At 40.9% G+C, this 26,678-nt stretch overlaps 1 protein-coding gene across 2 annotated transcripts in view; it reads left to right on the plus strand.

The window, feature by feature from the left end:
* The first annotated feature begins 3,622 nt into the window (after positions 1-3,622).
* ACOT12 (acyl-CoA thioesterase 12) overlaps positions 3,623-26,678 on the plus strand; it is a 48,373-nt gene continuing 25,317 nt past the window's right edge. For both annotated transcript variants that reach the window (XM_032334843.1, XM_032334845.1), the window contains exons 1-5: positions 3,623-4,303; positions 12,206-12,275; positions 17,791-17,851; positions 19,987-20,088; positions 25,179-25,314. In XM_032334843.1, the coding sequence (XP_032190734.1) occupies positions 4,177-4,303; positions 12,206-12,275; positions 17,791-17,851; positions 19,987-20,088; positions 25,179-25,314 (496 nt within the window). In that variant the 5' untranslated portion in view covers positions 3,623-4,176. The remainder of the gene's footprint in view (positions 4,304-12,205; positions 12,276-17,790; positions 17,852-19,986; positions 20,089-25,178; positions 25,315-26,678) is intronic.

The following is a 26,678-nucleotide window of genomic DNA, read 5'->3' on the forward strand; positions in this document are numbered from 1 at the left end:
CTGTGAGCTGGGACCACTGGAAGCACAGGGACAAACGGGAAAGGCTGGCTTGAAGCTCCAGGTACTAAATGAGACAGTCCAATTCCCCAAGGTGAGACGGATCCCAAGTGTAGGATCCAAGAGCAAAGAAGAGGAAGAGAATTTGGAAAAAGTTGGCAAGTCCTAAAATGAAATAACTCCCGGCTGCCTCTGACATTCAGCACAGTGTACACGTCACGCATCACGGCTTTCTGTGCCTTGCCTGAATGCACTCGGCCCTCACCATTCCACTAGCCAGTACAAGCTGACACGGTCCCACTGCCTCCTGACTGAGGGGCAGCTCTGCCTGAGAGCTCTTGCCCTGTAGTCAGTGTAAGTGATAGGGAGTTAGCAGCCCTTAGTCGAGGAAGAATGGGGTCAGTATAGGAGAGGGGGAAAGTTGGAAGATAAAGACTCCAGCTCCCCTGTCTCTAGGAAGGACAACTCCAGCTGTTCTTCACAAACTTTCATGTGCTTATGACTCCCATGGGAGGCTGAATAAAATGCAGATTTTGATTCAGCAGCTGTAGGGTGGGGCCAGAGAGTCTGCATTTCTTTTTTTTTTTTTAAGAATATTTATTTTATTTTATTTTTTAAATTAATTAATTTTTTTAAGATTTTATTTATTTATTTGACAGACAGAGATCACAAGTAGGCAGAGAGGCAGGCAGAGAGAGAGAGGAAGGGAAGCAGGCTCCCTGCCGAGCAGAGAGCCCCATGCGGGGCTGGATCCCAGGACCCTGGGATCATGACCTGAGCCAAAGGCAGAGGCTTTAACCCACTGAGCCACCCAGGTGCCCTGAGTCTGCATTTCTAACAAGCTCTCAGTCAGTGCCTTTGCTGCTGGTCTGGGGACCATACTTGGATTCCCCTACCAGTGCTCTCTGCACTTTTCCCCCAAACAAACTGTTTTCACATTTCTTTTTGGAGGGTGTGCTCTGGGAAAATTACCTTTTTCTATCTCCCTTCTTGGTGTTTTGTGTTGTTTTCAGTCTTCTATAAGCCTGACCACTACCTTGCAATGTGACCTAGGGCAAACATTTCATTTCCTCATCTCCAGAATGAGAGGGTTAGACTGTCTAGTTTCCTTCCCACTCCAACATTCTAAAGAAGTTCTCATTATTCTAGTGATTATCATACTTTCCACACTCCTCCCGATCTGCTTTCCTGCTCTTGTGCATGACCTTTAAAAAATCAAGCTGGCTTCACATTCTGCTCATCTTCAAAAGATGTCTCTAAACAGAAATGGAAAATGGAAGCCTTTTCTTTAAACATAATAGCAAAAATCCTTGACAGATAAAGGATACAGCAAATGTTCACACATGCAGATGACATTTTCATTGTGTGGGAGAAAAAGAGACCATTCACAAAAACATAAGAACAGTAGTTTCAGGCAGAGGCTGAAAATGAAAATCAGTGAGAAACCAACAAAAGATATGAAACCATAATCAAAGGACATCTAAAGAGGAGATAACACACATAAGAAAACACAATAGTGAGTTTGTGAACTTGTCTGCTTTTGGATCAAACATCCCTACACATACATACGCAAATACAAGCTGTCCCCTTCCAGATAATCACTCTGGAGAGCTGCCTTCTCATACCTAGGCTTAAAACATTTTGAAATTCCTCTAGTTTAAAAGAAACCAAGTTAAAGAATATATACGTAATATTACCATTTTAGGCACCATTTTTTTTTAATCCAAAATGAGAAAACCAACATAATGCAACCCCTATTTCTGGTAACAATAAATTTTCTAAAATATCAATAAATGAAGTTCAGACACGTAACCATCAGTTATTGCTGTGTAACATGTAATCTCCAAATCACAGGGCATTCAACGAGTGGCTCTGTCTCATGCATGAGTCTGCATGCCGGCTGGGTAGCTTAGCTTCTGGCTGCAAATCTGCAGGTTGGCTGGGTGGTTCTGGAATAGATGAATTCAGTATAGTACCTAGATGCTGCTGGAGAAAGCTTTCCAGGCATATCATCTTCCTGTGGCTGGGGTCACGTGTTGCTTCGGAGGACTAGGGTTGGAAGTGTTACCCTCTTACCTCCCCATGTTCCATTCCAAAGCAAGTCATGTGGCCTAGCCCAACATTAATGAATGCCCCCCATTAAGTTATTCGTGGACAGAATGAATACATGTTCAACAATACTCAAATCTGCCAAAAAATGGTATTAAGAATCCTAGAGGTGTTTTCCAAAGAGGGGTGATAATAAATACTATTGCTGTTATTGAAATAAGGCTATAATTGCATGTAAGGACTGTATTAGAGGCAGGAGTTTTATTTTGTTTTGAAAAATCCTTTTTATGCTTTTATGTTTTTTATAAAAAAATGAACTTAGTGTTTGCCTAACAGAGCATCCAAGTTTGATTTATGCTTGTATGGGACTGAAATCTACCCATAGAGGATTCTAAAAGTTGTTAAGACCATGTTGCCGTCATTCTCTTTCATATAACCTTCAAAAGAAGAAGCAAGGGGTGCCTGGGTGGCTCAGTGGGTTAAGTGTCTGCTTTCGGCTCAGGTCATGATTTCAGGGTCCTGGGATGGAGCCCTGCGTTGGGCTCTCTGCTCAGCAGGGAGCCTGCTTCCCCCCTGCTCTCTCTGCCTACTTGTGGTCTCTGTCTGTCAAATAAATAAACAACAACCAAAAAATTTAAAAAAAAAAATTTTTTTTTTTAAAGGAGAAGCAAAATGAGAAGAATGTCCATTCTGATATCTCTAGGCTGGGGCTTGGCAGGCTGCAGAGAGACAAAAGCATCACCAGTTTGCTGGAGTCGATTAGGTTTTGTTGTAAGCTACTCTGGGCAGTCATGATCCCTGAGTTCAACGCAGATGATCCTACTCCCTTAGCTGCCGCTATGATGTCAGTGGCAGGTCTGACAGGTGGAGTCGTCTCTCCAGGCTTCCCTCTCTCCACCTGTAAAAGCTCTCCCAGGGGCAGCCGGCCCTAACAATACAGGAACTGGGAATGTATTACATGCTGGAGGTTTTCTGCTGTCACCATTTCCTTAATGAGAATTGCTTTGTAAAGTCACTGATTTCAGCTCTAGTAAGTGTAACAGCTTTTATGTGTTAACAGCTAAGAATGAAAATTCTCATTTAATAGTCTAGATTTTGTCTTCTGTAAAGATGAGAGTGTCTTGGGATTTGTTGGGATCATTAATAGTGAGGTGACAGTTTCTAATCTTAAATTCTCTAGATTAAAACCAAAAGATTGCCTTTCTCTGTCGAGTGACTCTAATGTGTTGGCAAACAGCAGTGTCTGTGTGTGTGTGTGTGTGTGTGTAAACCACCCACAAAATTTAGCGTGTGTTTGGCAGAGGGGGTAATTTTGTAACAAAATGATCAATAACAAAGGATTTGGGGGAGCTATGATAACATCCTAAGAATCAGAAGGTGTATTTTGGGGGCGCCTGGGTGGTTCAGTGGGTTAAAGCCTCTGCCTTCAGCTCAGGTCATGATGCTGGGGTCCTGGGATGGAGCCCCCCATCGGGCTCTCTGCTCAGCGGGGAGCCTGCTTCCTCCTCTCTCTCTCTGCCTGACTCTCTGCCTACTTGTGATCTCTATCTGTCAAATAAATAAATTAAATCTTAAAAAGAAAAAAACAAAACAGGTGTATTTTGAACAAGGGCTTGAGAAGTGAGCACCCACTCTACCTGTCCATCAACAGCCAGGTGGGAGAAAGGGTAGTCCAATACTCAAAAGCCGGCTTCTAAAGCCAAAGTCCACATTCTCTGGACAGCTTTTAACTAATCAATCCTAAACCTCCCTCCACAGTCTTGGGACGGGTGTTAACCTCACAGCTTACTTACCAAACACCTGGATCCGATCAGCCAGGCACGTGCTAAGAGTTGCGTCCGTGACCTCATTTCATTCTTTCCACAGTCCTCTGTCATAACCACTGCTCACCTCCCCTCACAGTAACGAACTCGGACCGTTCCCAGCTTTGCCAACCTCGGTGACCCCGGAGTTGGCTGATATCCCTGGCACCCCAGATCCCAGCTCCCCGTGCACCTGGCGGCCATCAGGGAGCGGGATTCGGGACCAAAGGGGCAGGCGGTGCGGGTGCCCTGCGGGGTAGGGGCGGGCTCAGCGCGGACAGAACCCGCGGGACGCCGGCGGCCGGGGGGCTTCGCTGTGGGCTGGGCCATGGAGCGCCCCGCGCCCGGGGAGGTGCGCATGAGCCAGGCCATCCAGCCCGCGCACGCCAACTCGCGCGGGGAGCTGAGCGCGGGGCAGCTGCTCAAGTGGATCGACGCCACTGCCTGCCTGGCGGGTAGGGGGCTGCCGGGGGGTGGTGCTGTGGGGGCTGGAAGGGGAGCTCAAGAGGCCCGGAGGCCCGGGGGGGGGGGCGGTGCCCAGCGCCCCTGCGGTGGTGGGTGCGAGGCGGCTCGATGTGGTAGGGGGTGTCCGGGAACTGGCGCGCGGGCTTGGCTGTGGGGATGTGGGGTGGCGGGGGATCCCCAGGCCCGGGCGCCGGCCGACCCACCCCAGTGAGGGACCCACGCTCGAGCCCCAGCCCGCACCACAGTTGCTGGAGCCGGGATTTTTTTTTTTTTTTTTAAATTTCTTTTCAGCATAACAGTATTCACTGTTTTTGCACCACACCCAGTGCTCCATGCAATCCGTGCCCTCTCCAATACCCACCACCTGGTTCCCCCAACCCCCCCCCCCGCCCCTTCAAAACCCTCAGATTGTTTTTCAGAGTCCATAGTCTCTCATGGTTCACCTCCCCTTCCAATTTACCCCAACCCCCTTCTCTCTAACTCCCCATGTCCTCCATGCTCTCCACAAATAAGTGAAACCATATGATAATTGACTCTCTCTGCTTGACTTATTTCACTCAGCATAATCTCTTCCAGTCCCGTCCATGTTGCTACAAAAGTTGAGTATTCTTGAGGAGAGAGAAGGAAGGAGAAGGTCTTTACAGTTGTGAGCCCGGGGCAGCGGGGAACTTTAAGGACTGAGCTAGTGCATCCAACATGAGAATGACCCAGACCAGTGATTCTCAAACATTTTAGCCTTAGAACTACTTTACTCCAATATATAAGTGAGGACCCAGAGAGCTTTTGTTTATGTGGGTTACTTTTTTTGATGTTGACTATAATTTAATTCATGTAAAAATAACAAAAATAAGCCCATGACATACTTTTGTTGAAAAAAAAAAACACCCTACATTTTCAACAATGATGAAAATATACTTAGAGGCATGGTACTGCCTCTAAGTGGTACTGGTTTACGTTTCTGCACCTCTCTTTAATGTCTGCTTTGAGAAGAGACTACTCACTTCTCATACCGGCTGCTGCATTCAGTTTGTGGCTACCACACCTTTATTTAAGCCTTGTCTCAGGACATTTGCACCTGCTTCTTATTTTACTATTATGCTCTTCTCTTGGCCCTTTTTTGTCATTATATCTCAGCTTAAATATCCTTTCCCCAGAGAGGTCTTTCTTGGCCACCTGCTTACATTTGTACCCTTTAAGCAGTTTGATCACAATGCCCCTTTTTTTCCCTTCATGCCACTTAGCAAAATCTGTAATTATTTTGTGTATGGATCTGTTGTTCACCTCTTTTTTTCTTGCCTGGCTAATTAGCATGTGAACTGAAGCTAGTTCTCCAGTGCTTAGTAAGCTCTAAATAAAAACCTGCTTTTATGGATGGGTAGGTGGGTGACGGATGGGTCCAGACCTTGGAATCTCATTTCTAAAATGAAGTCAGACTTTGCATATGGCACTTAACAGACTCAGCAAATGTACATTTTGAAGGAAAATATGTTAGGATAAACTACTAGAGCTGGAAGGAGCTTACAATCATTATCTTAGGACTCTTATTTTACAGAGGACAAAAGTAAAGCACAGATGATTACAGAACCCTGCTTTTCTCACCGAGCATCAGTAGGGTTTGTAATCCCCCGTGTGTAAACCACCCACAAAATTCAGTCACATATTTATGCCAATCTGCTTGTTTGTTTTCTGTTTGTTGATAAGTCTGTTTGGTTTCTGTCTTAACAGTTTTTATCAGTATTTGAGGTCGATTATAATTACATAAATAATGGAAACATGAATATAAAATTAATTCACATCTAAGAGAAGTGTAAAAGTCATTGAGGTTGCTAATAACAATGATGCCTATTGCCAAGGCAACTGAATATATTATGTGAATCTTGAAGTGACTTTTAGTTACCTCACTTAGTGCCTCTGTCCTGTAAAGGATAAACACTTGGCCTCCTGCACTGCCACAAAAATTTCTTGGGAAACCCAGACCACAGATTGATTCAACTGATAACCAGTTAACTCTGATAACCAGATAACTCTGGATGAATGTTGTAGATTACTAACAATACAACATTAAAGAAACCTTTAATATACCATTGGTTTGGACACATGGAGATAACCTGTGTTCACCACCCCATGGTGAGAAGCACCACATAAGCAAGAGACATTATTTAGCCAAGGTGTAAGAGAATCTGTGGCCGAGAAATGTTGCACCATAGTGCTTTCCTTTATATAATAAGGATAAAGCAAAAACTTCTTTTCCTAGCATTTTCCTGGCCAGAGTTCCTTATTGACCAACACTTTTTTACAGCCACTTACTATGATAAATAGTGATCATATAGTCATAACCCTCAAGGCGCAGCCATGACTCCCAGGCACTGCTAGACTCCAAAATATCTTCTCAGTATTTTCAGAAAGATTTAATATGTTCACTATTATTTTGGCATTAAATCTCATTTCTGTCAGTAGCCCCATTTTTCTAGTTCCTTAAACCTAGAGGACTGACGTCATATCTGAGGCATCCTCCACCGTCCATATCCACTTCTTATTTTGAAACGCCACAGACTCTTATTTCCTTCTGCTTCATTTCTGAATCTTTCCCAGGATTTACTCTCTCAGGAGTGGCATGCAAGCCATCCAGTTGGGCAGGTGAGAAATCTAGGAGTCATCCATTCTTGATATCTCTCTCTACCTGGCTTTCCCCCCTACACATTCAACCCATGACCCAAGTCCTGTCAATGTTACCTTCAAGGAATCACTCAAACCCACCCATTTTGCTATGCTCCCATTAGCACCGCCCAGGCCAAGCTACCGTTATCCTTCATGTGAACTTCAGCAGTGACTTCTACATTGATCTTCTCCGTTCATTCTTGTTTCCTCTCCACCCCACATCTGAAGTTCTTGAAGGTGCTAATCTGATCGTATCATACCTTGTTAATCTTCCCCGTTGTCTTCCTTATTAAGGGCTGTAATTATCTAGCATGGGAAGTATCTCCTATCAGAAAAAAAACTTACATAGGTAACAACTATAAACTCTGGAAAAAAATCATTGAATAAAAGCTACTTTTGGCAACTAACAAGTGAACAAAAGCAGATTTAGAACATTTGGAAGTCAACAATTAGAAGAAGAGAATGGTACTATCTAACTTTGTTTCATTTTTTTTTTTTAATGATTTTAAGCCTGAAGAAAGACTCTATTTCATTGCCAACTAAATTTCTGATGGAAAACCTACAGACTTGCTTATTTGAAGAACCAGAGGATTTGGGGGAAACACAGCTACTGAAATGTGAGGAGGAAATTTCAAGAAAGGCGCGAACCAGAGAGGCAGCACCCTAAAATCTATGTTTTTTTCTCAAATCTCTGGTGAACCTTGAATTATATATGCATAAGAGAAACTCCAACCTTCCTAGATAATGCCAAAAGAACTAAAAAGGGCTATCCCAATCTCTAGGAAGACAAGAGTTTTATAGTTTGAGTTTAGTTAACTGCTTACTTGGGGAAAAAAAAAAAACCAATACTGTTCAGAGGAACATGTATGAATCCATGATTTATACAGTGTATCACCCCTAATGGCTATGATACAGTCCAAAATTACTTGATATACAAAGAGACAGGAAAATATGATGCATTCTTTTTTCTTTTAAGATTTTATTTATTTATTTAACAGAGAGAGCTCACAAGTAGACAGAGAGGCAGCCAGAGTGAAAGGGGGGAAGCAGCCTTGCCGCTGAGCAGAGAGCCCGATGTGGGGCTCAATCCCAGGACCCTGGGATCATGGCCTGAGCTGAAGGCAGAGGCTTTAATCCGCTGAGCCACCCAGGCACCCCAATATGATGCATTCTTAAGGGAAAAGATAATGGAGATCAATCTCTAGATGACCCACACGCTAGAATTTAGGCTTCTGGGGTTATGTAGCAGCTATTGTAACTGTGCTTGAAGATGTAATAAAAATTATGGTCTAAAGAATGAAAAGATAGTAGTAGAGAAATGGAAACGAAAAAAAGAACCAAGGGGCACTTGGACGTAACATACTTGTCATTAGGGCCCCAAAAGAGGAGAAAAATATGAAGCATAAAACAAATATTTAAAGAAATAATACCTGAAATTTTCCCACATGTGTTGAAAGACATACGTTTACAGATTGAAGAAGATCACAGGATACCAAGCAAGATGAATACTAAAAAACTCACATCGGAGTACATCACAGGCAAACTATGATGAAAAGAAAATCTCGAAAGCAGGCAGAGAAAAACACTATGCTATACCTAGGAGAATGACGCTTAGAATTACTTCTGACATATCAGAAACATTGGAGTCCAGAAGACATTGGAACAATATCTTTAATAATAATTATAAAAGTGTCAACCAAGAACTTCAAGGCCCTGTGCATAGTCCATTCTCAACCAACCCTTCAGCTCTCCTTCTTGCTTTCTGCATTTTTTCCCCAAAGATTTTATTATTTATTAGAGTGCATGCTCAAGTGGGGAGAGAGAAGGACAGAGGGAGAGGGAAAGAGAGACTCTCAAGATACTCCATGATGATTGTGGAGCCCAAGTCAGGGCTCAATCTCATGACCCTGAGATTATGACCTGCGTTGAAATCAAGAGTCAGGTGCTTAACCAGTTGAGCCACCCAGGCACCCCTCTTGCTTTCTGCATTTTATCTTCAAAGACTTTGATCAGGATCTTTGTATATGGTGTTCCCTCTGCTCATTGTGTTCACCTTTTTTCTGTTCTTCCTCCCCAACACATCTATTTCCGTCTTAATCATCTTTCAGATCTCTGCTGAAGCATCCCCTCCAGGTGCATCTTCCTGACATCCCATCTATGCCCGGTTTCTCTGTTACGACTCCCATAAAAACCATGTTTTCCTCAGGGCACTTAATTCATTTTGTTATTACTTGTTCATTTTATTAGTCCCTGGCTTCTCCACTAGACTCTGAGAACAGAGATCATGGCTGTTATATATTGCCAGCCCCTTACATAGATGCTAGCATATCACGGGTCTTTAGTCAACATTTGTTAAAGGAATGAATGAGGGGCGCCTTTGGTGGCTCAGTGGGTTAAGCCTCTGCTTTCGGCTCAGGTCATGATCTCAGGGTCCTGGGATCAAGCCCCGCATCGGGCTCTCTGCTCAGCAGGGAGCCTGCTTCCTCCTCTCTCTCTGCCTGCCTCTCTGCCTACTTGTGATCTCTCTCTCTGTCAAATAAATAAATTAAAAAAAAAAAGGAATGAATGAAAGGAGATACCACCACTTTAATCAATCATCATCTCATACCTGGATCACAACCATTTAGCTAGTCTGCTACTATTCCCAGCTTGTCTCAGTTTCTCCACAAAATCAGTAATAGCTTTAGAGTTTCTCCACTTTTATTGGTGAAGAAGGACAGTCATTGTATGGAGGAGAGTCAAAATCAAAAATCAAGAGCAAGTTCGTCCTATTGAACTTATAGATGACACACTTGTAAACAAAATAAAAGAACTGCATAGAAACACACATAAAAATTGTGGTCCTATGTTGGTTCCCCATAGTTTTGTTTTCTGTTTTTAATTTAATGACCCTTAAAAGTCTATAGTGTAAACTATAAATTGAGCCTCTGAAGCCCATATCTAGCTAAGCACTTCTCTGAAGAGTGTTCCTTGACTGCTCTTTTCTGAGAGTTCCTATTGCTTCTGTAGTCAAATCTACTATGTAGAACAATGGAGTTGATATTTCTAAGCCTAAATGTCCTCATTTGTAAAGGTAAACTAAAAATGGTACCAACCTCATGTAATTGACATCCATAAATACACAACTCAGTGCCTGGTCAATAATACATGTTTGATAAATGGTAACTATTATTATGATAATGTTTGCTCATGATCCCAATCTAGTTTAATGCTATATATTATATATATATAACATAAATTATAATATGACATATAAATTATATATAGTGCTATATATAGTGACAAAATTATATATATTTATACATATATATAATAGATGCTTGATATATACAATAAAAATTTAGGCTTGTTGATTATTGCCCTTTAGTTATCATTTAAATCTTTCAAAATTGGTCACTTAGGTTGACATACGTGGTAATGGTTTCTTAACAAGAATAGTTTAGAAGAAGAACATCCTGTTCTTCTTCTTTAGAAGAAGGAACATCCTGTTCCTTCATGTCAGGTAAGTGGGATGAATGTCCTTTAGGTACACCTTAGTTAATGTTTTATAGCACATATTTGCAAGGATCCAGTAGTTCTCTGAAAATCTTAAGCTCCAAAAGGGCACCAGCTATGGCTGGCTCTCTAATTGCCCCCAAGTAGACTTGGTAAGAGATGGGACCGACTCAGCTCAGTGTCTGGAAATCAATAAGGATTTAATCACTAAGGACTTAATTCCTGTTAAATCAGGAATTTAATAGGTGTTTGATACACTGAATTCAGTTGAGCCCAAGTTGAGTATAAGTCTGATACTTTTACATTCCCTTCCTCTCACTGAACTTAATAGCTGGGAATCCAAACTTCCGCTCTCCATCCCTCATACACAGAGTGCTGCTATGGTTACCTTTTGATAACTCAGTTTGCATTATGTGCATGTTTGGAAAAACAGTTTCTTATTTCCAACTGGTAAAACCAAAATTCCAGTTTTCTGCAAATGACATTATATGACAGAGTGTCCTAAATACCTGCTTTCTGGAGTATTTTCTTGCCTCTTTTTATCTTGCATGGTCAGGTATTACTGCAGTTAAAGTATCCACATAAAGAAGACAGTGTCCACGCAATTTACTATCTCTTCCATCTCTTCCATCATGTGGAAGCAGGAGTGATGTCTCCAAAATTGGGGTTAGAAGTTCCTAAAAAGCCAGCACAATCTGTTTGGATTTTAACTATTCATCAAAATCAGTTTCTGGCAGAAGCACATGTCCACATTTTTCCTGAAGAGAATAAGTTCTGGCTTTTTTTTAATATAAAACAAAAAAAAAAAACCAAAATTGGGAGCCTGGGTGGCTCAGTTGGTTAAGCCACTGCCTTCAGCTCAGGTCATGATCCCGGGTCCTGGGATTGAGTCCTGCATCAGGCTCCTTACTTGGCAGGGAGCCTGCTTCTCTCTCTGCCTCTGCCTGCCACTCTCCCTGCTTGTGTGCTCGCTCACTTGCTCTCTCTCTCTCTCTGACAATTAAATAATAAAATCTTTAAAAAAACATAAAACAAAATCAATAATCCAAAAAACCCCACTTTAACAGATTAAATGCAGACATGGAATATGGACATAGCTAGGGTTTCTTCCTTAATCTCTTTCCGCCCTATTTAATACTGTCCTCTCCAACATAATTAATACATACTGAATTTGATAATAATGAACAATAAACATTGACTAAATACCTCGTATGTGCCGAGTATTTCTCTGACACCCAGAGAAGCTGCTCTCTGATTTGGAGTATGATTTCAGGATCTCCATACTGTTCAGTGCTTATACATGTTAACTGGTCAAAATATAAGCAGCTTCTGGTTATGTGGGATAATGGATACAGCTTTAATGCATTGTTTTTAAAACAAAAGGAGGGTAGTATCTATCAAAATATTTGAAGTTGGCACCAACGAACTAAAATTACTATTTCAATCGCTAGATATACTAGGTATCGGTATTGAATTTCAAATCAAAGACAGTGTAAGTTAAAACTTAGAAGAAAGTACAGTCATTTCAATACAATAGAAACACAACTTAAGAGCTGAAGAACTGTTACTGACCCAGGTCTCCCCCAAGTGTGTACTCCCCCAAGTACCCAGAGTGGTACTTAACCTGAACCAGAGATGAGCTACTAGAATAAGTCCATTTAGTTTTTATTTCTTTTCCCTTGTGCTGAAATGTTTAAACGTAACTATTGATGCAGCCCATTTTCATCTGTTTTTTGAAGCTGAAAAACATGCCGGGGTTTCCTGTGTTACAGCCTCAGTGGATGACATACAGTTTGAGGAGATGGCAAGGTAGGTGGCATCGCTCTACCACACCTGTCTCCCATGCTTATTGGCTCGTTTACAACATATATTTGTGGCACCTGTGCTCATTTATTTGACGTCAGTGATCCAGTTTGTTAGTAAAATCAGTAACAGTTGACCTCATGTAAATCAGTGGAATAGTAATTGCAGGACCTACTTTTAGTAAAGACTTTTAAGTATAAATTCACAGTCCTGATTTCGTGGAGAAATAGCTCTCTACAAAAATACATTCTGGTTTGAGACAGAGCAGGATTTCCGAAAGCTGCCTCGTAATGGCTTTTTCCTTGACTAGAAGAATAATTAATGATAATAAGCAGGTCTGTGATGGTGAATTTCATCATTAGGTTGTTGGTAAACATTGATTCATCTTGAGTACAGATGTTAAATTAGGAAGAACATATTATGTGAGGGAGCTTGTATGTGCTTTACCATCTCTTACTGCAGAAAATTTCAAGATTAATGAAGGTTTCAAACATACACGGAAGTAGAGATTGGAATAGTGAATCCCCACGGACCATCACCCAACTACAACAATGACCAACTGAGGGACACGCTTGTTTTATTAGCTCCCCCCCCCCACGCACCTGAATGACTTTGAAGGAAATCTCAGGCATCATCTGTGAATATTTCATTATATATTTCTATATGATAAGAGCTCTTTTAGGAAACATAATAACGTAATCACAGCACCATTAACAGAAATCGATATTCCCAGTGGTCTCCAAAAATGTTTTTTTTTTAATTAAACAATTGATTTCTTGAATCACGATTCAGTATGGTTGATAAGCCTTTTCACATAACATTTTCTCTTCTTTCATTTCTCTTAGTTTATTTATTAAAGAAACCTGGTAATTTGTCCTAGAGAGTTTACCACATTTTGTATTTGCTCATTGTATCCCCGTTTAAGATGTTCACCCATTCTTTGTATTTCTTGTAAAATGATAGTTACGTCTAAAAATTGATTTGATGAAGTTTTGATGTTTTGGTAAAGCCAGTTCTTATCAAGAGCACATAATGTCTGATGAGCGTTACCTAGAACATTATTTCATTAGTTACTGATAAAATGGTGATATGCCAACCCTATCATTTCGTCTTCATTTATTTTCTCAAATATTTGCTTAGAGAGACCATTTGTCTCATTAATTACTTGGCTATCCTTAAGCAAAGTTTGTCCGGGAAAGACAGGCGTAATTCTTTTCCTTTATTTAATATCATCATAAGCTCATGGACTTTAACATAGTTGATACATTTCAGTTTGGGTGTGGTTATTCTTATGGATACTCAAATTGCCTTGTCTTTGAAGAGTGGGAGCTTCTTCAATCTGGTTCCTAAGTTCTTTGGACATAACCCTAAAGTTAGAAGTCTTCAGTAACTCCTTTACTTTCTGGTTTGACAGGGTGGGCTCACCTTTTACAAAACTTAGAGTCATACATTTCTTCAAAAGAAATAGTAAAAAACAAACAAACAAACAAAAAAACTAAGTAGAGATCACAATGTGGGCAGAAAATGTACTCATTTATAAAGGGTTGGTCAGTATTTCTAGGTTTTTTCCAGGGGACAGAATTAAGAATGATTTGTTTTTCAAAGGGTTTATTCTAATACCTGTAATAAATTGGATTGTATGGTTTTACTTAATTTCTTGGATTTTATGTTTGTATCTCTGTTTTTTGTTTTTGTTTTTCCCTGAATATCTTGATCCTTGAAGGCATGAACATAACTAACAAGGAAAAGGAAGAGAGAAGGCCATCTGTTTCTCATCTTGGATGGTTCTCAAAGACCGTGGGGGTAGTTGCCACAGTTTTCAAGCCCTAAATAGTCTTGTCCAGTGAGATGCTCAGTCTGTCTCTCCAGGCTTACTCGTACATTTATCTATTTGACATTTATTTATTTAGATACAAACAAAATTAAGTTTAATAAAATCACGTGCATGAAGAAATTATTTCTTCAAAATTGACACAGAAGAAATATTTGGCTTGAATTAGAATCACAGACATGGCAAGACCTTTATAGATCAGCCCAACCTCCTTTTTTGTACCAAGGAGAAACTGAGGCATAATGCTCTGAGAAAACTAGGGGATTGAGGGTGCTTTGACCTGGATCTTCTTAAGTTTAATCCAGTGCTTTCCCTGACCCACTTCTGTGGGGTTTTTGGAATACTTTTTAAATTTTTATTGAACACTTCCCAGTGGTTCTCAGAGGCAGCTGGAGTGTCACTGTTAGATCTCTGGACATTCTAGAGTCTTATAAAAGCAGATAAAGTTCCAATGACTAAGCTCACACACTAGCAATGGGATTTTTCCCTGAAGGAGAAAAAAATTACATGGGTTTGTATCGCGATAAAATTACAATTACTATGAATCCAAACTTGTTTAAGACTAGATAGAAGCACCATTATTAAATTTAGGAATGCCAATGGTGTATTGTGATAAAATATCTATTATATATTTTCCAAACTTAAATTCTATAAACTGGACTTAACTAATGACCTCATCAGTGAAATGCGGGTTGCCATTTTGCTCCATTTTGCACAATTTTATGTTTCTGTAATCAGAAAGGATTTGTGGCCACTAACTTCATGGAAAGAGGCCTTTTTTTTTAAAAACATGGGACCTGAACCATAAAAAGAGAGAAGTGAAAGCTACATATAGAAAACCGTATAATTTGGTTATCCAATTTAAAAATATCCAATATTTTTAAAATTCTCAGATATTTATTGCCTATACAAAAAGTACTACTCTGTCCTCCGTAGGATATATGAATGATTATGGTACAATTTTGGAGTATAGCAGTCACTAAGCCTGGTGAGAGGCAGACAGATACATAATCATCAGAATAGAAAGCATGACAGGATGCAGGCCTAGAGTGAAATAGAAACTCCATTTTCTGGGGTAGTTTAAAAAGGTGCATGTTTTGACTGTAGAATCAATGAGAGGGGTGGCATTTAATGTGTGCCTCAAACGAGGTATAGATTTTCATCTGGTGAATAGGAGAAGGACTTCACATAATGAGGTATGTGCAAGAATCCAAGCATGAGGCTAGAAGGAGCAGAAAGTGCTCGGGAAGAGCCTGGTCTACAGAGAGGTGAGGCTCCAGCAAGAGACTGGGGCCAGATAACAGAAGACCTTGAATGCCATGCTGTGCAACTGGTTTTCTTGAGTTGAAATTCTGGTCATTCCATCCACCTGACATTCAGCACTGAGAGTTTCATTTGGTGGATAACCAGATTCTTTGGAATTCCCTTACCTTTATTTATTTTTATTTTTTAAAAAAGAGTTATTTGTGAGAGAGAGAGACAGAGACAGAGACACCACACGAGGGAAGGGCAGAGGAGGGATAAGGAGAGAGAGAATCCCAAGCAAACTCCCCACTGAGCATGGGGTTCCACACGGGGCTCAAAAAGGGGTTCGACCCCATGACCTTGAGTTCATGACCTGAGCTGAAACCAAGAGTCAGACCCTCAACCGACTGAGCCACCCAGGTGCCCCTGGAATTTCCCTACTTTTAAAGGCAGGACAGTGCTCACAGAAGAGACAAAAGTGGCCTGTGCTTCCCCCTCTTCAACTGTGACTGACAGGCATAAGATTTTAGTAGTTGATGAGTACAAAGTACTGTTGTAGCTTTGGGGAGGGACTCTAACTCTGTCTGGCACTGTTACTGTGAATCTATCCTATAAAGTTGACTGAACAGAGCTAGGAAGGTTACAAGGAAGATATACAAGGGAAGAAACAAAATTGATTTGGGTTTGTGTGTGCTGCATGTGAAGATTAAGATAAATTGGGTGGTGTGTGTGGAGGTAGCTAACACTGAGACTAGTAGAGCCTCCATGACTATTAGTAGAATCTGTTGAGAAAAATTTGGAAATAGGGCTCTGAGTTTCAAGAATGAGGTCCCGGCTAAAGATGTAGGTTTGAGAATCATTTGTATAAAGATGACAGGTTCATGGACAAGAATAAGGTCTTCTAGAATGAAAGTGAAGTGAGAATAGGACAAAGGACAGAAATTTAGGAGATGTCTACACTGAAGGGATGGGTTAAGGAAGAGAAATCAGTGAAGGAAACCAAGATAGAAAAGAGAACACTGTTTTGGAATGCAAGGGAAGAGAAAGCTTCCTGAAGAAAGGCATTAAAGGAGGTGAGACGTTGGATTTAGCTGTTAGGAAGTGACTGTGGAAGGATCAGAAGTGAGATGTGGAGGCAATAGCCAGATTTGAGGGGCTGACAAGTGAGTGGGAAATGAAGCCCTCACACTTCGGCTTCTGGAAAAATCATCTTCTTTGAAGACCCATCTCAAATGTCACCTCTCCTGTGACTCCTTTCCCAAGTTTTGTATCCCAAGATACAAAAGTATCTATAAGAAGAGGCTAATTCACTAATGAATTAGCCTCTTCTTAGCCTCTTCTTATAGATGCTTTTGTATTACTCGAGCCTTTCTTTTTCAAGAAGTTTCATAGCATTGCCCTTCATCTGTCTATGGACTGTGTCCCAGGTGAAGACTGGTGTCCTTGCGGTCAGCAACCTTATCTTGCTCACCACTGTATCCTGAGGTCTTAGCTCAGTGCCAGGACTAGTTGTATCTCAGTAAACATTTCCTAAATGCATGAGTTAGAAAAAGAAAGCAGTATTTTAGGACAAGAGAAAAGATATTGAGATAAAATAGGGTTGAGAGAAAGGTCTTTAGAAAGAAGAGGCCTTGAGCATTTTCATAGACCGTTAAGAAGTCAGGGAAGGGGCAGAGATTGAGGAAAAGAGAAAAGAGCTAAGCCGGTGGTGGGAGGGAGGATGGATCATGAGGGGGTGGGTCAAGGGCACAGGTACAGAAAGCGGTCTGGAAGAGACCTGGCTTTCTTCCTCTGAAACAGAAGAGTAAGAAGAAGAAAATGGAGAGTGTAGTTTAACTTTGAAAGCAAGGGAGAAAAATTGAGCAGGCTTACAGTGGGTGGACCCTTAAGGTAAAGGGGACAGGAGGTAACTGGGGAGCCAGAACCCAAAAGGTCTGAAACAGTTTCAGATGGTATGACCAGGAGTCCTATAGTCGTGGAGAGCGAATGGATCCTCCGGCCGTCCTGAGGGTCCGTGTAAACCTGGTGAAGTTGATCCGTTGGCCGCTTGCTCATTTGTATCCCATTTATTTGTGAACAAACATTTAAAAATAAGTATCATTGTACAGGTTGGCTTGTGTGTTTGTTTTAACTTCTCTCAAGGAAACAGCTGTGATATAATCCAAGTATCTGTTGCAGATTTTGGAAGTCGTTTTGCACACCGTTTTGCAAAGGCCCTTTTCTGTTTGAATAGAAGTAGTCAGCGAACACACAGGTGGCTTACAGTGACTGGCGTCTGTTTTTACAGCTGCCTTTTTCTGTTATCATTAACCCGAGGTTTCATGTATGAACATTATCAGCATGACACAGGGGACTGCTCTATGGCACGTCCATTTAGGTGAATCATTTAAGTCTGAGATGAGCTGTGCTAGGATTACTAAAGTCCCTCCTTCTCTTTTTAACTAGAGTTGGACAAGTTATAACCATCAAAGCAAAAGTTACCAGAGCTTTCAGCACAAGCATGGAGGTAAGTGACCTCATTTCTCCTGACTACGGGTGCCCATCTCTTCAGAGGACAGAGGAGGAGTTCTGGAATAATTTGGAGTGAGATTCTGAATTTCAGAAGGTCCTTGAATCTGTGGTCAGGCTTATAGGTAAGTAATAAGGGCCTTGTGTTTCCCAGTCGACTCTGCTACCAAAATTCAGTGTGATGCCATGCACTATTTCCACGAGAAGGGTACACAGAAAGTAAACGTACAAGGGAGAAGGGCACTCTCTTGGTTCTTTGCAAAGTATGGGTTTTATTTCTTAATTATTCTGACTCTCCTGTTCTCCGTCTCTTCGCCTTCTCCTGGAAACCAGCCCCATAATTAGTTAGTTTTTGAAAGGAAGAGTAACTGAAGTGAGAAGGGAAGTTTGGAAGATTTCTCTACTACATCCACTTGGTTTTGATTTCTTTACTATAGTTGTGAGAGCAACATTTTCAGAGGCTTTTGGAATCGCTGTCCAGGTGAAACTAGCAGGAAAGAAGTTACTGGATCTGATATTGCAACTTCGAGTTTGGTTAGTACCAGTCCCTTTGATCTCTGGACACAGAAGACAGGAAGGGAGTACATTTATTGGTTGAGCCCACAGTAACAGAGTCCCCACAGACTAGGGGGCTTAACCAACAGAAATATATCATGTCACAGATCTAGAAGCTTGAAGTCCTAAATCAAGGTGTCAGTAGGGTTGATTCTTTCTGAGGACTATGCAAGAGAATGTGCTCAGGGCTCTCCCCGGGCTTCTGGTGATTTGCTGATGCCTTTGGAGCCCTGCTCCGTCAGCCCCATCTCTGCCTTCCTCTTTGCCATGAGAACACCATGGTGTTGTGTCTGCATCCAAATTCCCCCTTTTTATAAGGACATCAGCACATGGGATCAGGAGCCTCTCTATTCTGGCTCATCATAACCAGTTATATCTGAACCACCCTGCTTCCAAAGTAAGGTCACATTATAAGGTGCTGGATTTGGTGGGGGACACCATTCAACCTATACTGCTCTTCAGTAGAACTGTTTGGCAGTAACCTTCCCTACGGTGATGGCTTTACCCCAGTATCCATATGAACAGGACACAAAACACTTGAAATCAGAAGAGAAATGTTTGTGTTAAAAACCAGCTCTCTCAGGGTTCCTGGGTGGCTCAGTGGGTTAAGGCCTCTGCCTTCGGCTCAGGTCATGATCCCAGGGTCTTGGGATCGAGCCCCACATTGGGCTCTCTGCTCGGCAGGGAGCCTGCTTCCTCCTCTCTCTCTGCCTGCCTCTCTGCCTACTTGTGATCTCTGTCTGTCAAATAAATAAATAATCTTAAAAAACAAAAAACAAAAAAACCAGCTCTCTCAGCACCAGTTAGGATGGCGCTTTCTCAGCTGTGAGCTCTGACGTTTGCCCCACGGTAGCCACTGGGCTTGGCTTCTCTCCTGAGGGCTAGTGCTCTTCTTTGTATTTAACCCAAACACGGATAACAGCTCCTTTTCCTCTGTCCTCTTCCTTTTATTCTCGGACACAAGCTAAAGTTTCCACAGGAAAAAGCTACAGATAACACGATACCATTTTGTCCACGTTGACTTGGTTATGAAACCGAAAGACTAAAGATTTTAAAAAGTTGTGGCCCATCTCTCCAACAGTCTACAAGGTGTTCATGAGTATCTTGTTTTCAAAAGCATATTCAGTAACAAAGGGATTAGAAAATGCTTGTCAGATAATGCCGGTTTTTAAAATTACAGTATGAAACTATGAATGCAGTATGTGACTTTATGTGTGTCTTTATATACATATACATAAAACTGGAAGAAAATTCACCTAAACATCAGTAATTATTAGTCTGGGTGGTGGGATTGCTAATAATATTTGCTCTGGATAATGAGATTCCATTTTTATCTATTTTTATGTTTACCAAAGTCTCCATGGTAAATACGTATTTTTCTATAATCAGAAAAAAGGTTATTTTTTAATTTTATGGAACATCACTGAGTGAACAGTGTTGCTTAAAAATAAATTAAAATGCTGATTTTATTCAAAAACAAAAGAATGATGAATTACATCACGGAATCTTGATTGCTGCAATCTTTTGTGTTATCTGGATGGCTGGACGTTTACTGATTTATTTTTCTTTTCGTTTTAGATCAGCATCAAGGTCGTAGTCCAGGACATGTTGACTGGTATTGAGAAACTTGTCAGTGTGGCTTTCTCTACCTTTGTAGCCAAACCAGTTGGAGAAGAAAAGGTAAATTTTCTCTGTGAAGGAATGTCTAGCTTGTTACTCAGGGACATGTTAACGGTTGCATCAGAATTATTATGGACAAAAAGACCTTTCTTCTTACTGTGACATATGCTTTCCCAAGATTTGTCATCCACCCCTATTTCTGTAAAATAATTCTGTGTGGTAATAGAGTATTAACGGACTTTAGATAAAGGGAGATAGATATAGCCAGTCGGTAAAAAAGGAAAAAAATACTGTTTTAAATGATCTGAAGGGTCTGTCATTTCTCAAAAATAGTGTTCACTGGTTTTGTTCTTTTCTTTTGTGGTTACATAACTCAAAATTGAGTTAAAATAATTTTTCTTAAAAGCAAGAGTGATGTAGTAAGCCGTTGCGTGTTGTGGTCCAATTGTCTGTTTCTTCCTGAAGGAAGAATGTCAAAAAGGCTGAACGAAGCTTCAGGAAGTATGGAATAAAAACGGCCTTCGAATAAATATGTTGTTCTGATACGTGTGCCCTGGGGGCTTGCCTGGCCATTGGCCAAGAGTAGCTTGTCTGTAGACTCCTGGGAATTTACTCATTATGGTTTCTTGGCTTTCCTTTTTGGGATCAGGGTATCTGGGAGAGGATGCACATTTAGTCTAAGCAATTTTAAATGCAATCATCCAATTTGGAATTTAAATCTTTCAATGCAAGGACCACTCCAGAGGTGGGCAAGTTTCTCCTAGTTCTACTTCGAAGGGACAAGGAGGTCTTCTCACTCTACAAAAGCGTTCTTCCTCAGACTCTCCTACTCTAGAGCTGGGACAAAGCCATGTTTTCTGTGTTCCCAGCAAAGCAGCACTCACTCCCAAGCTACTCCTCACCTGGGCCAGCAGGCAAAGAGATGGATGGGTGTGAGTTAATCTGCCCTATGCCTGGGTGGTAGATGTCCCTGCAGACTTTTGTGCCCCAGGACACATCTCCCACTCCCTGTCCCATATGAGATACACCACAAGCCATAGTCACGGTGCCCAAGGACATTCTTTTTCAAACTGAAATTCATATCAGCTATTATTTAAAATGCAGCTTTCTGGGCTGTGTCTCAGCTCTACTGAATGAGAATCACGAGTGCAGGAACTCGGGATCTGAACTTTGACAAAGCATCCCCAGGTATCCTATGTTCATTCAAATCTAGGACATTGAGAGAGGTCTTGCAAACCATCCTGTCTTCCCAAAATCTCCAAACCCTTGAGAAAGAGAGGATATGGGGGTGAGTGCAAGTGACAGAAAAGATCCTGCCTCTCCATCCTGTTCCTTGTTCTCATTCTGACCTCAGGGACTCATGGACTGAGAATACAATAGTCTCACTTCAGTCTAGTCTCTGCTGAGCCTGAAGAACTGTTTTCTGAAAGTGGTTCTGGAAGGTCGATGCCTTGCGGTGCTGCCACAGTAGGTTGGCTCAGGTAACCTTTATTGCAAAGCACCTTTCCCAAACTTTCCAGCTAGTACCATTCTTGTTCAGTGGCACATCACGAAGAAAGCCATGAAAAATCAGTGGTTCTGTCTAAAACAGCAGGCCAAGCTGCATCATTGTTCAAAGTGAGTTTATTCCAGGATGAGATCGTGATGAGGCTTAGTTGGTCAGTTGCCCAGTCTGGATCACTGAAGGACTCACAAAACTCCATAGCGGATGCTTATGCAGGGCTTCACTAAAACTAAAAGAAATAAGATAGCAGGAGAGGGGGCGCCTAGATGGCTCAGCAGGTTAAAGCCTCTGCTTTCAGCTCAGGTCATGATCCCAGGGTCCTGGGATCAAGGCTCACATCAGGATCTCTGCTCGGCAGGGAGCCTGCTTCCTCCTCTCTCTCTGCCTGCCTCTCTGCCTGCTTGTGATCTCTGTCTGTCAAATAAATAAATAAAATCTTAAAAAAAAATAGAAATAGGATAGCAGGAGAAAGAAAGCATAAACAGCAGAGAAGTTCAAGGTTTCCAGGCATAGTTCTCAGGGTCCATTTCCTTTTTTTTTTTTTTTTTTTAACTATTTATATTTTCATCATGATACAGGCTCTTTTTAATCCCCATCCCCTATTTCACCCATCCCCCCCACCCACCTCCTCTCTGGTGACCATCAGTCTGTTCTCCATATTTAAGAGTGTTTCTTGGTTTGTCTCTCTTTTTTGCTTTCTCATTTGTTTTGTTTCTTAAATTCCACATATGAGTGAGATCCTATGATATTTGTCTTTCTCTGATTTGTTTTGCTTAGCATTATACTCTCTGCCCTGTGCCTGTAGTTGCCAATGACAAGAGAGCATTCTTTATGGCCAAGTAATATTCCATTGTATGTGTATATACCACATCCACATCTTCTTTATCCATTCCTCTCTCAGTGGGCACCGAGACTGTTTCCATAGTTTGGCTATGTGTGAATGTATGTCTGTATCCCTCTGAATTAGTCTTTTTGTACTTTTTGGGGTAAATACCTCATAGTGCTATTATTGGACCATGGAATAGTTCCCTATTTAACTTTCTAAGGAACCTCCACACTGTCTTCCAGAGTGACTGTACCAGTTTGCATTCCTACCAGCAGTGTAGTAGGGGTCCCCTTTCTCCATAACCTCGCCAGCACCTGTTGTTTCTTATGGTGTTGGTTTTAGCCGTTCTGACAGGTGTGAGGTGGTATCTCGTTATGGTTTTGATTCGTATTTCCATAGTTAGTGATATTGAGCATCTTTTCACATGTCTGTTGGCCATCTCTATGTCTTCTTCGAAGAAACATCTGTTCATGTTTTCTGCCCATTTTTAAATTGGATTGTTTGGGTTTTGGGTGTTGAGTTGTATCATTTCTTATATTTTGGATACTAAACCTGTATCAGATATGGCATTTGCAAATATCTCCTACCATTAAGTAGGTTGTCTTTTAGTTTTGACAATTATTTTTGTTGCTCTGCAGAAACTTTTCATTTTGTTTTTCTCCTAATAGTTTTTTTTTTTTTAACTTCCTTGCCTCAGGAGACATATCTAGAAAAATGTTGCTATGGCCAATGTCAGAGAAATTACTGCTTGTGCTTTCCTTAAGGATTTTTATGGTTTCAGGTCTCACATTTAGGTCTTTAATCCATTTTGAGTTTATTTTTTTGTATGGTGAAAGAAAGGGGTCCAATTTCATTTTTTACATGTGATGGTCCAATTTTCCCAGCACTTTGTTGAAGAGACTGTCTTTTTCTTATAGTTTATTTATTCCTCCTGTGACAAAAATTAATTGACCATGTAATTGTGGGTCTATATCTTGGTTTACTGTTCCGTTCCATTCATCTATGTGTCTGTTTTTATGCCAGTACCATACTGTTTTAATTACTAACACTTTGTAATATGACTTGCCATCCAGATCTGTGATACTTCCAGTTTTGTTTTTCTTATTTCTTTTTAAATTTTATTTATTTATTTGGCAGAGATCCAGCTAGGGAGGGAACACAAGCAGGGACAAAGGGAGAGGGAGAAGCAGGCTCCCTGCTAAGCAGGGAGCGGACTTGGGGCTCTATCCCAAGACCCCAGGATCATGACCTGAGTCAAGGCCAGACCCCTTGTTTTTCTTTTTCAAGATTGCTTTGGATATTCGAGGTCTTTTGTGGTTCCACACAAATCTTAGGATTGTTTGTTTTAGCTCTATAAAATATGCTGTTGTCATTTTGATAAGAATTACATTAAATATGTAGATTGTTTTGAATGTTATAGACATTTTAGCAATACTTGTTCTTCCAACCCATGAGCATTTCTTTGCATTGTCTTGAATTTCTTTTATCAGTATTTTACAGTTTTCAGAGTACAGGTCTTTCATGTCTTTGGTCAGGTTTATTCATAGATACTGTTTTTGGTGTATTTGTAATAGGGCTATTTTCTTAATTTCATTCTCTGATGCTTCATTATTAGTGTATAGAAGTGGAACAGATTTCTGTACATTGATTTTGTATCCTGTGACTTAAGTGAATTTATTTATCATTTCTTTTTCTATATCATGTCATCTTCAGATAGTGAAAATTTTACTTCTTCCTTACCAATTCAAATGCCCCCTTTTCCCTTTTGTTGTATAATTGTTGTGGCTAGGACTTTCCAGATTCCACTTTTATGTTGAATAAAAGTGGTGAAGATAGACATCCTTGTCTTGTTCCTGACCTTTGGGGAGAAGCTCTCAGTTTTTCACTCTCAGAGTCCTTTCCAGTTATACAAAATAGGCTCCATCTATAGATTGGAGAGCCAAGACACAAGTTCACTAGGTAGACTTTTTTACCCCACTGGTCATACAACTAAAACAAGGCTATGGAGTTAAGCCAGTATAAGTTATCACATCTGTATATCCCTAAACAAATTAGACAAGGCAGTCTACGGGAGTTTTAGACTTGAAAGCAGCATATTATAAATCACTGGCTGCTTCGCCTTCTTGGTGAAGGGTCAGTACCAGCCTTCAGGTGTCCTGGAAATGAGCACAGAATTATCCCCATCCAGCCTCAAGGTGACTTCCCTATGCATATAGGTCAACAGACATGTATTTATGGGAGAGCTTGAGCCCTTGGTTGTGTTGCATCAGATTTTTAGGTTTCTGGAGGTCAGTTAAAGCTTTGTTCTGACCTTTTGATTCTTATAGTTTGCTTATTAGATAATGCTTTCACCATGTGATGAAATTTCCAAATTAGAACTAGCTCTTAGTACTCAAGAGCTTTCTCTAGAACGTGTTTATTCCCTCCCTTTGAGATCTTAATTTTGCAAGGAGCAGAAAACATTTCTTGGTAGGAATTCAATCACCTCAAAGTCCCCCACCTCATTCATTAATTTGAAGAACTTTTTTTATTTTGTAGCTCTTTAGAAAATTTTAAAAATCAGGGAAAAATAATATTTAGAAAACTCTTTAAAGCACATATCTTATTGTGTGTAGAAATAATTAAGCCTATAATGACTTTTTTAGTTTAAAAATATTGTAAGAAATAAATTTAGTCAAATAATATGTGTAAAAATACCCAGAAATGCTCTATTTACTTTGAGTTAGAAAACAATGTAACATATCATTTGTTTTACAAAACTCATGTTGTCCTCTGATGACTTAACAAGGTAATGAAAGAGACATGTTTTTCTTTTTCGAGATTGATTTAAAACCAGTCACACTTCTAACTGAGCAAGATCACATGGAACATAATCTGGCTTCTGAGAGAAGGAAAGTTCGATTACATCATGAAGATACCTTTAAGAACTTGATGAAGGAAAATAGCAAGTTTGAAGGTCAGTAAACCTTACAGGTTTACAGTAAATCTTATAGGTTCCTGACCTTAATTACAGGAACTTTAATTATATGACTGTGACAAGTAAAGGGTCCTTTCTTCGAACACACTTCTTTTCACCTTATTATTACAATTCGGCCCTGGCGATGCTTGGTATCTTACCCCAACAAACTCAGTGGCCGGAGAAGGAAGGGCCTGGCCAATATGTAACCACCGACATCGAAGACCTCTCTAAATGGGGGTTCTCCAGAGGAAGAGACAGGAAAGAAGGGTGACAGGGACCAGGCAGTCCTTATTGGTAAGAATGTGTTCAGTAGTGATCAACCAGTGAAGGAATGACAACACACTCTATCCTTCTGGTGCTTCACAGTTTACTAAGCAGTCTCTCATTCATTACTTCAGATGAGCTGGTTATAATATCAACAAAGGAGAAAACGGAAACGGAGCCATGAAGACCCTTGCTAAGGGTCGCAGGAAGCACTCTGATTCTATTCTTGCAATGAACAGAGGCGCTAAGTTTCTATTCCTGTTTCCTGGCTCTTCCCTGGTAACCCTAGGTTTGATGAGCCAGAGTATCTTAGTTCTCCGGCTGTGGTCTCTCAGGCTCTCTGTGGCTTTGTGGGGCCAGAATGGCAAGGAAAAGAGGGCTGCCTTTTTTCTCCCCTGCCCTTCCTTTTCTTCTGACCCTATCTCCCGCAGCCCCAGGAGAGATGACCTACTGGGGAGAGCAAAGCGGTGAGGTTGGAAGTGGAGTGGTCCAGCTCCAGTCGCTCCGCTCACCACTGCCAGAGGGGCCAGGAAGTTCACAGAAGATCCATTTTCCCCAAGCTCCGAAAGCAGATCCCTGTAGAAGAGGAAGGAAAAGCTGAATACTTAACCATTTACATCGACATTAATGGAACTGGAGGGGATTATGCTAAGTGAAATAAGTCCACCAGAAAAAGATAATTATCATATGTGGAATATAAGGAATTGCACAGAGGATCACAGGGACAGGGAGGGAAAACTGAATGGGAAGAAATCAGAAAGAGAGAGACAAACCATGAGAGACTCTTGACTCTGGGAAATAAACTGAGGGTTGTGGAAAGCGAGGTGGGTGGGGAGGGGGTAACTGGGCGATGGGCCTTAGGGAGGGCACGCGATGCGATGAGCACTGGGTGTTAACCACAAATAATGAATCATTGAACATTACATCAAAAACTAATGATGCATTATGTGTTGGATAATTGAATTTAAATACAATAATAAAATAGGAATGGGATAAATCTGTTTAAAAAGAAAAAAAAAGAAGAGGAGGAGGAAGGAAAGGAGATGAGAAAGTATCAGGGTGAGAATATTGAAAGAGAGGAAGGAAGAAGAGGACAC

This window comes from Mustela erminea, chromosome 3, assembly GCF_009829155.1.
Source record: "Mustela erminea isolate mMusErm1 chromosome 3, mMusErm1.Pri, whole genome shotgun sequence".
Lineage (NCBI taxonomy): Eukaryota > Metazoa > Chordata > Mammalia > Carnivora > Mustelidae > Mustela > Mustela erminea.